At 42.5% G+C, this 13,919-nt stretch overlaps 1 protein-coding gene across 1 annotated transcript in view; it reads left to right on the forward strand.

The window, feature by feature from the left end:
• Positions 1-13,291, forward strand: part of LOC124545822 (odorant receptor 43a-like) — a 44,848-nt gene extending 31,557 nt beyond the window's left edge. Inside the window, exons 3-5 of the mRNA XM_047124775.1 lie at positions 759-860; positions 11,158-11,358; positions 13,235-13,291. Coding sequence (XP_046980731.1) covers positions 759-860; positions 11,158-11,358; positions 13,235-13,291 — 360 coding nt within the window. The remainder of the gene's footprint in view (positions 1-758; positions 861-11,157; positions 11,359-13,234) is intronic.
• Positions 13,292-13,919: the final 628 nt, after the last annotated feature.

Below are 13,919 nucleotides of genomic sequence, written 5' to 3' on the forward strand. Positions count from 1 at the left end.
TAGCTCTTCCACGCGTTAGGAATTACCTAAAAACTGACTCGGCTGTATGAGAGTCTCATTAGTAAAGAGTAAATGTATTGAAAATTCATGCATCATACATAAATTCTTCACGCATCTAAGGGCTTATGACGTCATACCTCCTGATCTATATATATACAACAACACAATTTTGTAGGCGCGTTCAGCGCCATACGTGGATACTGTCTGCAAAATCTGTTGAGAGAGCGTTAACAGAACAGAAGTAATAAGTTGAAATGTCGTACACAATGTGGCAGCTCCTCACGCATTTATGTGTTTATGACGTCGTCTCCTAAAACTAGATGTGATACCATGATATACTTAGCAGATGCATTTAGCGGAATACCTGGATACTGTCCGCGAAAATGATTGCGAATACAGTTAGTAGCACAGAAGTACGAGTAAGACATTTCTCCGTCAGAAAAGATTCGACATTTTTTCAATATTCTCCCTGTTTATGACAACATATCTCCTGAACACATTAGATAGACGGTTCTTATCCCCACAGCGATTGTTGCCTGATAGTAAAGGATATGTGTTCCAAGTTTGGTTTAAATGACTCACGTAGTTCAGGAGCAGACGTTGGACACACACACACACACACACACACATACATACACACACACACACACACACACACACACACACACGTACAACTATATCTGTACTATACGTCTATTCCGTGCCTTGCTGCTCCTGCGTACAGTCCACACCCATTCTCATCGTTTTCTGCCCCTCAGACGACAGAGCTCGCCGCAGTGTTCCAGTGCGTGGCCTTCCTTCCGGTGCCTGGAGGCCAAGTCTTCCTGTACTGCTGGGCAGCTCACAGCGTGACCGAAGAGGTGAGTTCACTCCAAGTAGATAGCTGTGTGATGATGAGTTTCGTGTGGATTCAGACGTGTGCCTGTGAATTCCACGTAACATGTATTAGCTGGAATAATGTGGGATGGCAACTACGATTTAACTCACATTGAACACTGTAGTGTGAATCGGTGGAGCTCACAAGCTGACTGAACGAAATATGGCAACCCTGAAATGAGCACACTAGTTGCTCTTAAGCACTATAGGGGATGTAGTACTGTAGTGCCAGGCGTTCAAGTGACTCTCTACCCCTGTCGTAGATCGTGGCTTTGAAAAGGCGTCAGTTCATTGTATGGAAACAGACGAGGTCGACATAGAGACTAGACACAATGCCAGTAAAGAGCTATCGTGCCCGAACATGACAAAGACCACAACGTGAACGAAGTTTCCCAATTTATTGGTAAATAAACACGGACTCTACGAGGAATTTTAAACACACAGTCACGTAACATGGAGTGAGCACACTGGTCGTGGAAATCCCTAACGGGTTGGAACCGTATACGAGTTTCATGCCTGGTCAATGAGAGAAACTGCTGTCGTGAGCGACTTCAGGTCTGTTCATAAGGGATCTGAGTGCATTGGACACGTACTGTCGGGTACCTTGCACAAGGAGATTGATCACAGCAGCACGTAAAGCTACGAGTTTTCATTAGCTGATTCGTGGCATTCATTGTGGTCCGACAAATCGCGTTTGGGCCTCTTTTAAATGTTGCAAGGTTCGAGTGCAGGAACAGTCCAATAAGATGTTTACTTGTAGAGTGTGTAATTTGTAGTTCATACAGGAAGTGGTTCTGCGATGTCTTTGGGATGTTTTTCGAACCATGACGTGGGAACTCTCTGTCAGCATACTAGGAACGTGAACCAGGATGTTTGTTTCGACATTCTTGGTGACAGCTATTGTCTTTTCTTATACTCCTCATGATATCTGTGGACACTGACGTCTTCCATGAGAGCTACTGTGTTCATACGGCTGAAAGCGTTAGTTATAGCTTTCACGAACAGTCAGACGCCCCGTTGCATCTTGACTGATCCGTTATATTTCTTCGAGGGAGGTTCAATAAGTAACGCAATGCATTTTTTTCTGAAATGAGATTGATTTTATTCAGGATTCCGATGCAACATATTATTACTCCCCATTCTTTCGGCTACCAAACCCAATTTGTCAACATGATCTCCGTTCAGCGCGACGGCCTTGAGCCACCTTACGGGGAGGCCCTAATGCCAGAAGAGTACCATTTCACTTGTCGATAAAGGAACCAGCGTCTTGCTGCACCAAACAGTCCCCCGTCATCCACGTTCTGCTTCCCGCGGAGTGCATCATTCACTGGGCCAGACAGATGATAGTCAGAAGGTGCAAGACTCGGGCTGTGACAGTCGGTGAGGAAGAACAGTCCAATGGAATTCTGTGAGCTTATCTTGCTTGCGTACATTTGAGTGAGGCCTCCCGCTGACATGGGGAAGAAGAAATTCGTTTGAATTTTTCTGGCGACGAGCATTCTGGTGTCTTTAGTTTCCGAGGGTAGCACAATACACTTCGGAGTTCCCAGAATGAGATTTACACTCTGCAGTGGAGTGTGCGCTAATACGAAACTTCCTAGCAGATTTAAACTGTATGGACGACTGAGGCTCGAACTCAGGACATTTGCCTTTCACGGTCAAGGGCTCTGCCAACTGAGCAACACTAGCACGACTACCGACCTGTCCTTACAGCTCCAATTCCGCCAGTACCTCGTCTCCCAGTTCCAAAACTTCACAGAAGCTGTTCTGAAACCTTGCAGAACTGGCACTCCTGGAAGAAAGGATATTGCGGAGACATGGCTTAGCCACAGCCTGGGGGATGTTTCCAGAACTCCGCTGCAGAATGAAAAACTCATTCTGGAAACATCCCCCCAGGCTGTGGCTAACCCATGTATCCACAATATCCTTTCTTCCAGGAGTGCTAGTTTTGCAAGGTTCGCAGGAGAGCTTCTGTGAAGTCTGGAAGGTAGGAGAAAAGGTACTGGCGGAATGGAGCTGTGAGGACGGGGCGTGAGTCGTGCTTGGCTAGCTCAGATGGTAGAGCACTTGCCCGCGAAAGGCAAAGGTTCCAAGTTTTAGTCTCGGTCCGGCACACAGTTTTAATCTGTCAGGAAGTTTCACTTCAGAGTTGATCGTTGCACCGTGGGGGAGGACATCAAAGAGAGCGACCACTTCAGAAGACCGTCACCATGACTTTATCAGCCGAGGTTACGGCTTTGAATATTTCCTTCGAAGGACAGGTGGTGTGGTTCCAGTCCTTGGATTACCGCATTTCTTCTGGTTTGAAGTGACAAAGCCCCATTTCATTGCCTGTGACTCTGTTCGACAAAAAATTGTCCCGATCAGCCACGCGATGCGCAATCAGTTCCACACGGGGGCCCTTCGTTGATCTTTATGGTCTGTTAGGCATAGAGTAAGCCAACTGGAGGACGAGTGTGTCAGTACTACTAACGGAGACGTCCACCTAAGTAGCGAAGTGTTTGATTGTGATCCGTCGATCACATGAAATGAGAGTGTCCGCACATTCCAACACTGCAGGAGGCGCAGCTGCGTGCTGCCGGTCGGCACGCGGGGGATTGGACAGATTTGCGCCATCTCTTTTGCGATGATGACAGACGCCTGTCACAACGGCTCGCCGTGCTTTTGTTCACTGTCAGGCCTTCGTAGATATTGTGTAAGCGCCTATGAGTATCTTCCATGCTCTGGTTTTTCGTCAAAGGAACTAAATGATAGATCTCTGCTTGGAACGCACCTCCGTTACAGGCACCATTTTGAAGGCGCCCCCACATATCGGAATTTCATGAAACTATGGCGTCTTGAGCAGGAATATTCCACGTTGTACCACAATAAATCTCGAACTTTTAAACCAACTGGTTGAGGAAAAAAGGTGTTGTGTTTCTGAATGAACGCCCCTCGCATAATTTCATAGGAAATGTGGAACAGTGGACGAAACGTAGCAGTCACAGTTATCGCTATTTTGGTACCTCTACGGGGACTAAGCAGCAATGAATGACTTCAGGTGGATAAAACATGTCTGCAAATCTTGTGGGCTCTCTCATTCGCCGAAAATAGGCCACTATGAGGGCTACAGGTGGCGTTACGTGGTATTAGTGTGACCTCATCTCTGGGTGACTAATTTCTTCCACAGTGTGCGTGAGCCTAGTGATCAGGGCCATACTTCCAATCAAAGCGAAGGCGGTGCAGTCAGTTCACTACACGGAGAACGCAAAATGTTGATGACCTCTCAATCTGATTGGTTCTAATTTCTTTTACCAATGAAGCTCTTTACGTACTTAAAGATTTTATTGTGGGATTCTTTAATGAATTTGATTTGTTACTTATTAACTGTTTTTCTTTAACTTGAGTAAGTTATGGGTTTGCTTTACTGGGAATGACACAGTATTACGATAACAATTCAGAGAAATTTAGCATGTTGATATCCTGCACATGACCTAATTTCAATTTAATCTTGAATCATGTTTTCTTAACCTTGTATTTGGTTTTCTGGCCCATTCTTTCTTTTAATATAAAATAAATAAAGATTTTATTAAGTCACAATTTTTAGGATGAAAGAATGAACTTCCTTCTGTTTCTGTATTTCTCTGTCTTAATATCTGTTTCTGTTTCTCAGTATATATCTCCCTCCCTCCCTCTCTCTCTCTCTCTCTCTCTCTCTCTCTCTCTCTCTCTATTCACTTTTGGAATTCAGCACACTAGATTGTCACTAATACGGCCATTCCTCGTACGTCTGGGTGTGCGATTAGCTCAAGTGGCGGATCATTGAGAGGGTCTGAAACTTATTTTAAAAACGTAGATCCAAAAAAGCAATTTTAGATAAAGCTGAGGAACTTCATTAAATCCAAAGATGCTGTTTTAAGATTGCAGAGTGGCTATTCTTTATTAAATGCAAAGGTAAAGTTTTAAGAAACGTAGGCCCTCAGCTGGCGTCCTTGTAACCAACACACAGCCATCACTGGCGCTGAAGCAGAACCACCGTTCATCAGACAACAAAACAAACCTCCACCGCGCCCCCAATAAGGTCTCGTTTGACACCACTGAAGTCGTGAATAGTGGTGGTTTTTGGGCTCGGTGGAATGCACGCTACAGGGCGTATATCTCGGAGCTGTTCTTGAAGTAACCAATTTGTAACTGTTCGTTGTGTCACTGTGATGACAAATGCTGATCAAACTGCTGCTGCAGATGCTGCAGATGCGAAAGATCCCTGTCATCACGAAGGTCGTCCCTCTCGGCAGCGCCACGCGGCCGCCCACAGCCCAGTCCTGTTGCGACTGTATATTCTCATAACTACCGCTGTCAGCAATCACGTACACTAGCTACATACCTGCCAAATCTTCCTGCAGTATGCCAGAATGATCATCCAGATTTTCGTAATCCTATTACCCGACGTTGTTCAGGGTCAGTGAGGTGTTGGTAATGCTGCCTCTGTCACTTCAAAGGCATTTTTGGCTAACGCAAACTCACCTCGTCCAGTGCCAAAGATAAGTTACGCTCAGGGCCATTACAGAGTGTATTTAAAGTACACATGATATGCATCCTCATAGTGAGGGACCTAAAATTGGTTCAAATGGCTCTGAGCACTATGGGGCTTAACTTCTGAGGTCATCAGTCCCCTAGAACTTAGAACTACTTAAACCTAACTAACCTAAGGACATCACACACATCTACACCCGACGCAGGATTCGAACCTGCGACCGTAGTGGTCGCGCAGTTCCAGACTGTAGCGCCTAGAACCGCTCGGCCACTCCGGCCGGCTGAGGGACCTAGGTGGGGAAGAGGAAACGAAATGATACTTCAACGTTTCAGAGGGTAATTGATGTGAATTCGAGTCAAATTTACAAAGAACTAGGCAATATAGGCCTGTTTATCAATATGACATTGCACTTTCTCTAACCTGGATTCATGCACTGACTGAATTGGGACGGAAGTCATAAAGTCGTTGTGTCCTCTCCTGGAGAATAACTGTTGCAACTGCTCCTTGATTTTCTGGATGCTGACATTGGGATACAGTTGACCTACGAACTGGCCCCATACGTGTTCTGCCTACGGAAACTCTGGTGATCTTCTTGGCGATGGGAGTATCTTAACATCACACAGACCACAGAGACAACTGCATGTGTGAACGAGGATTATCCTACTGAATGTTACACCCCAGTACTGTCGCATGAGAGGTACGTAGGATGCCCTAGATGTCCTAAATGTCTACCTCTACATGGATACTCTGCAAATCACATTTATGTGCCTGGCAGAGGGTTCATCGAACCACCTTCACAATTCTCTATTATTCCAATCTCGTATAGCGTGCGGAAAGAATGAACACCTTCTGAGAGCAACAAATACGTCACCGCCAACCGTGTTTAGCCTATCTTTTCGGAACAGCGTTAGGTTCTTCGCAGAAATTTCGGCTGAGCTTATATCCGGCTTTACCCAGCTTTCAATGCCTATAATGATTTGAGCATCAGTGTTATCTACCTCCGCATCATACTCCACAAGCCACCTAATGGTGTTTGGCGGAGTGCACTTTTTGTACCACTAACTGAGCCCTCCAACTTGTGAAGAATGATTGTCAGTAAGCCTCTTTATTGCATCTAATTTCTCGAATTTTCTCATGGTCATTACGCGGAAGCCACCTAATGATGTTTGGCGCAGTGTACATGTACTTAGGTACATCGACATCCAGCCATGTGTCGTAGTTGTTCAATTTTATATTGTCAGGTAGCGTTATTTTGCCAATTCCTTAAGTATTACTTTTCTCATTTAACCTAAATTATTTTTCAACTTAAAGTTATTCATTATCATCTTTAAGCTTCAGTTAAATTAATCTTATAATACAAAGGTGTCCTGTAAATCTGTGGCTAATAGTGGCGCGACGTTTCAAGTGCCTTCCTATGCCTCCAATTCGTTTCATAATTTTTCTCCTTTTCTCTTCATATTTCAAGGACGTCGCTAGTATTTCAAATAACTCATTTCTGACCGAAAACCACATATCCGTCCAATTTTTCTCTCCTACTCCTCATTCAGTTATCCACTTCTACCGTTCCGCTCTTTTACTGTATCTCTCGAATACCTCACTGATATGTACTTTATGTGTAAATCTATTTCCTTCTCTTCGTTTTCTTCATCTTATTTCTCTAAATAACATTACCTATGTATTTATTTTTTCGTATTAAAATAGTTAGATGTTTTAAAGGACAATGTCCTGATTGCTCCTAGGGTGTTGTTTAACTAACAAGTGTTAACTTTTTGCTTTTGGCATAATTGGAAAATTTCAGCCTTGCAGGCCATTGTCGTATGCTGTAGGTACTGACAACATGAGAATGGCCTGGAAGACCGAAACTGGTCAAGCATGCGAAACGTGATGACGTAAACGCGTGTTAATTACGCAACAGCAGGGTGGAATCATGACACCGTTTTTTGAAGAGTTCATGGCTGTGGTACGATATACGAATAAATTGTACCTACATTTGTTCGTAGCCCATTGGCCCCTTGGCTAAAAGCCCTTTCTACATTAGCCTTCATCCTATATCGTTCCCCCCATATCGTCTCTTTCTGCAACTACCCCAACTCATGTACTAATAATACTTCTCTGGCAACAACATTTTGATAAAATCATCCACCAGAAAATTGTTGTTGTTGTTGTGGTCTTCAGTCCTGAGACTGGTTTGATGCAGCTCTCCATGCTACTCTATCCTGTGCAAGCTTTTTCATCTCCCAGTACCTACTGCAACCTACATCCTTCTGAATCTGCTTAGTGTATTCATCTCTTGGTCTCCCCCTACGATTTTTACCCTCCACGCTGCCCTCCAATACTAAATTGGTGATCCCTTGATGCCTCAGAACATGTCCTACCAACCGATCCCTTCTTCTGGTCAAGTTGTGCCACAAACTTCTCTTCTCCCCAATCCTATTCAATACTTCCTCATTAGTTATGTGATCTACCCATCTAATCTTCAGCATTCTTCTGTAGCACCACATTTCGAAAGCTTCTATTCTCTTCTTGTCCAAACTATTTATCGTCCATGTTTCACTTCCATACATGGCTACACTCCATACGAATACTTTCAGAAATGACTTCCTGACACTTAAATCAATACTGGATGTTAACAAATTTCTCTTCTTCAGAAACGCTTTCCTCGCCATTGCCAGCCTACATTTCATATCCTCTCTACTTCGACCATCATCAGTTATTTTGCTCCCCAAATAGCAAAACTCCTTTACTACTTTAAGTGCCTCATTTCCTAATCTAATTCCCTCAGCATCACCCGACTTAATTAGACTACATTCCATTATCCTTGTTTTGCTTTTGTTGATGTTCATCTTATATCCTCCTTTCAAGACACTGTCCATTCCATTCAACTGCTCTTCCAAGTCCTTTGCTGTCTCTGACAGAATTACAATGTCATCGGCGAACCTCAAAGTTTTTATTTCTTCTCCATGAATTTTAATACCTACTCCGAATTTTTCTTTTGTTTCCTTTACTGCTTGCTCAATATACAGATTGAACAACATCGGGGACAGGCTACAACCCTGTCTTACTCCCTTCCCAACCACTGCTTCCCTTTCATGTCCCTCGACTCTTATAACTGCCATCTGGTTTCTGTACAAATTGTAAATAGCCTTTCGCTCCCTGTATTTTACCCCTGCCACCTTTAGAATTTGAAAGAGAGTATTCCAGTCAACATTGTCAAAAGCTTTCTCTAAGTCTACAAATGCTAGAAACGTAGGTTTGCCTTTCCTTAATCTTTCTTCCAAGATAAGTCGTAAGGTAAGTATTGCCTCACGTGTTCCAGTGTTTCTACGGAATCCAAACTGATCTTCCCCGAGGTTGGCTTCTACTAGTTTTTCCATTCGTCTGTAAAGAATTCGTGTTAGTATTTTGCAGCTGTGACTTATTAAGCTGATAGTTCGGTAATTTTCACATCTGTCAACACCTGCTTTCTTTGGGATTGGAATTATTATATTCTTCTTGAAGTCTGAGGGTATTTCGCCTGTTTCATACATCTTGCTCACCAGATGGTAGAGTTTTGTCAGGACTGGCTCTCCCACGGCCGTCAGTAGTTCCAATGGAATATTGTCTACTCCGGGGGCCTTGTTTCGACTCAGAAAATTAGCCACTTAAAATATTATTGCGAAGGTGGTATTGGATGACGAGTGTTAATCAAAAACAGAGGCTACGTTAGGTGCTGATGAACAAACCCTGAGAAGACCAACAACGTCCTCACAGGGGTAGGCCTCAAATACAAATTTGGTTCATATTTAGCAAGTCACTAATGTATAAATTAAAATGAATGGCTATAAGATATTTTGTCATTCCATCGCGTCTCCCTTACCCCGTTTTAGAGAACACTGCCCCTGAAGTTCATCACACGTAATCGTCTCATGTTTGACAGGATCGATAGATAATGAGGAGTTTCATCGAATTATGTGGCGTCCGCAAACGCATATTTTCCTAGAGATCGAGGCCACAAACGTTTCGACTGTCGCTTATGTACCCGTAAGGTAAGAGTTGCTCAAGGAAATTGCGCTGGCCCTGCGACCAAAGCATTACTCGGTGCTGAAATATGTCCAATCAGTTTTCCGACCATTTGGCCACTGTTGCTGTTATTAACATCCCAAGGCAAAGGAATTTTAGAGGCATGAGCTTGTGGAAGATCAGCTTATCACACTTAATGGACAGTGAGCTTGAGCTCGACTCAAAGCGAGTTTGGGAACATAGAAATACAGGACGTAGCAGAACTAAGCTGCAGTGACGTGTTAATCACACAAAACCCATATTAGGATAATAAAGGTGTGACATTACGTCATGCAGGAGAATAGCGACCATTTTAGTAAATGGGGTATTTGTAGTTAACATGACTAGGTAACATAGAAAGTCATACAGCAGGTGAAGAGGGACTTCATTTATCACAAATTACGCATGATACATTTGCGAATAATTTCCCTCTTTAGAACTTCAGAACCTCTTGTGCTATTGATCTGTGAACATTTTATGTACTCCAAATGCACTGTTGAAATAATAAATCTTGAGTGAATAGGAAATCTCTGAAAGGGTGTACTACTTTATTTCCAGCAGTGTTGATCACAGACATTTGAAAAAACAAATTTTCAACTTCTTATTTTCCTTATTGATTTACTTATCTTATGACTCCTCCCATACTGACTAGTATCAAAACGGAAAATAGTTTGACACCCTGCAGAATTCAACTGGTAATCAGAGGCAGTTTCTTCAGTGCGCAGACAGGTTGCTTGATCGCTACGCCATCGGTGATTTTCATGACCAGCCCTTAACTTATGGGCACTTAACTGGAAGTTTCATTCATCAATTTCTAAGAAAATTTGTGAACTGCATATGTTGATGCTAAATCCTCAGTTTTAATTTATTTATCGAGCTCATCAATTCTCAGTCGACTGCACGTCATTAACTTTAGGGTAGTTTTCGCAAATTATCTCAGGGTCTTTCACATTAGGTTGTGCACAGGCGGTGGGTTGTTGAACCAAATTATCTCACTGTCTCTCACATTAAGTTGTGCACAAGCGACCCGCCAAATACAAGCGGAATGGGCTGGCCGTGTGTGAGTCCTTCCCTCTGTCATTATGCTGACCATCCGTGTGCGAGCATCTGTCTCAGATAGTCCGGTAGCGATTCCATGGCCGATACAAGAGGTCGTTCCCTTCTCTTATGTTCAAGAATGGATCAAATGGCTCTGAGCACTGTGGGACTTAACATCTGAGGTCATCAGTCCCCCTAGAACCCTAACTTATTAAACCGAAGGACATTACACATTAGAATCCTACCCGAGGCAGGATTCGAACCTGTGACTGTAGCAGTCGCGTGTTTCTGGACGGAAGGGCCCGGAACTGCTCGGCCACCGTGGCCGGCTGTTATGTTCCACACTACTTGTCTTCTCATCTTAATTCCATTGAAGTTCATTGTCTCACCATGGTTTAATTCGCTAGCCTACATGTCTCCAATGTTACCTGACACAACCATATCATCCACAAATAGCCTGTGGCCTCCACGAGGTTACATTTCATCTCCAAGTCCCAAGATGAACAATGGCTAACGTCTGAGTCTTAATGTAATCCCAATATTACGATTACGAAGATCACTTAATACAGGTACAATATGCACTCTCCTACAGCTCCTTTGTAATGAGGTTTACAAGCTTTTCCATGGTTTTCAGTTAGTCCAGTATGAATCTAACAACTAATCTATAGCTCTTTCTAAGTTAATCAACGCAGCAAGATCCACAGAGGGAGTGGGACGTCACGTATGGATGTCAACAGGCAGAAGCGGTATCGACGGCAGGGTACAGCTGCTCCTGGGTGGGGTCGAGCGCGGCCTTCAAGACCGCCCTCCGCCTGCTGCTGTGCCGCGCCCAGAAGCGCCTCGTCCTCACTGCCGGCTACTGCTACCCCATCGACAGGGCCGCCTTCCTCTCGGTCAGTATCAGCTGAGCTACTGTTTAACCAATGATCCCTACCTATATGCGATGTCGAACTGCTGGGATCTGTGCGTACCAGCAAAGGATATCCATAGCACATTTATTGCCTAGCTGCAGTATGACTGCCGCAAAGAGTGAGTGCAATACAAATTAGAATCCCCTCTGATGCTCCGACCATGTGAGTCCCCTAGACTGTATTTTCCGCATTTGCAGGGAAGAACAAATGAGCTATTTCAAAACTAGTGAAAAAATCCAAAATAGTTCACCTGTATCATTTCAAAAAAGGGAGACCAGGATAAACCTTTTGTTTAACCTCGTATATTTCTTCACAAAAAATGTTCAAAAAGTCCACCCTCAACTTCAATGCATTTTGCAGCTCTCATAGACAGCTGCTGTGTTGCTGATCTGAACTATTTCCTACTGTCCTTTAGGTTTCACATGTCAAATACGTGTTAAAAATTCCTCCTTTGTATCCATTATGTTCAAATAGACTTTGCTCTTAAACCAACCCCACAAAAAGCAATGTAATGGAGTATGATTGGGTGATCTCGATGGCCAAGAAACGACTCAAGGCGCTCGATCCAACGCCCAAGATATATTCCAGTTGGGTACTGTGTCAGCTGCCATATGGGAAGTGCAGGAGTACCGCTGTGCTGAAAGTACATAAGGCACCGTTTTGGCAAAGGAATATCTCCCAAGTATTCTGGTAACACATTCTGAAGGAAATCACGATAACCTGCTCCATTAAGACGATTATCCAAAACAAACTAGACCAATGAGTTCGTCATCAATAATACCAGATCACAAGTTAAATGTACATTTAAATGGTCAGTAAAGAGAGCATTGTGTTGCTTAAGGTCACATTGGTTGTATTTGCATGTGAGTTCTGGTGAAGGAGGACATGTGACTAACGCCCATGATTTTGAAGCAGTTGTAAGTCGGATACAGTTACGAAAAGGGCATGCATTCATTTGAAGTTTTTTTGTCCAGCATTACCAACAGTATAACCACTCAAAGCACGTGACTCACGTCCTGTCTCAACTTGCATATAAAATCTCGACAAGTATTGTCTGTACTACTCACAAACTGCTATTAGATATGGTATTGATATTTGTAAAGACAATGACAGTCTACAAAATTATGGAGAAAGACAGACACATTGGGAAAACTAATACATAATATTATCCACTCCCACACAACCAAATCTAGAACAATGCTTCTCAGTAATCAATTTATGGTTCAGTGCAAAGTGGATGAAGTTAGGACGTTATTAAACACAAGAGTGATAGGCTGATTAGAAAAATGTCAGTAACTTCTTGTTACATCTGAGGTTATTCTTTGTTGTGTAGTACTTCTGCCGCATTTATAGATAGCAAAGTCAGTCACTAGCAGGTTGGTATCATACTCAGAATATTTCTGGCCCATAAACTTACACTATGTAATGCAGTTTTATAGTAAATATCCTTGTAAAGAGTATTTGTTTGACACCCACCACACAGTGTAAGCACCAGTACTATATTTGACATGCTTTTTCTCTGTGGTAATATACCTTCTTCACCATTTTATTATTGTTTCTAGATATATTGTTAAGCTTTCTTACAAAGTTCCAAGATAGTTATAATTAGGATATGAGGTAACATTCAGGACCTGATAGCGTTTTGTTGTGCTTCAAAACAGCAAAAAACTCGGTGAGTTTAGAAACTTGAACAGGAATATGGATTCCCAAAAGTATCGTTATTCCATATAGAAATACAATCCATAGTGGTGATTAGTTTCAACTAATAATGAGTCAAGTTGGAAAGTGAAATACAAACAGAATTTGCTCTTCATATAGAACATTTCTTTTATATTGACATTGTTCCATTTGATTTCAGTTGGTTAATGCATCATACTCCTACTATGCTCTCCTGGGCCAAATGAATGGACGCTAGTGCCTGAACTCTTCACTGTCTACAATCTGCAGGGAACTCCTACAAATATTTTACATCTGCCTTTTCACTATAATTTTGCAACTGCATTGTGTTCCAGTGCGTATAATGCTTATTCTGGTAAAGGACTTTTTTCCAACAGGTACTACAACTGCGTTTAAAAAGTAGAAGTACTTAAAACAGAATAAGGTCGACTTACAGGATCCTTAGCAAAGAAGTTATGTATCATCTTTTATCACTCATGTTAATTAATTTTACCTTGCCAATACGAAATTAAATGTTGAAATACAGACAGTCAAGGGCTAGAGATACAGTTAGTCAGATTTTCCTTTCTGTTTCTTATTATAAGTTATTGCCATCTACAGCATTAGTAAAGTTATAATTTCTGTAGAGAGTTTTAACCTACTAAGATAAAAACGTGCATGAGTAATGTTCTTCATTTGAAAGTTTAAGTGACTAAAAGGTTTACTCAGAATTTAATGTTAAAATGTAAAATGCAAATTATATTGCCATTTGCAGCAGTGATATATTAGTTACTGTCATACAATCTATATTGTACAAAGATAAGTTCACTTTTGAACCATTCGCTACAGATAGCATGAGACAAGAGTACAATATGAAATTAGTGCAA

Source organism: Schistocerca americana, chromosome 8, assembly GCF_021461395.2.
Source record: "Schistocerca americana isolate TAMUIC-IGC-003095 chromosome 8, iqSchAmer2.1, whole genome shotgun sequence".
Taxonomy (NCBI): domain Eukaryota; kingdom Metazoa; phylum Arthropoda; class Insecta; order Orthoptera; family Acrididae; genus Schistocerca; species Schistocerca americana.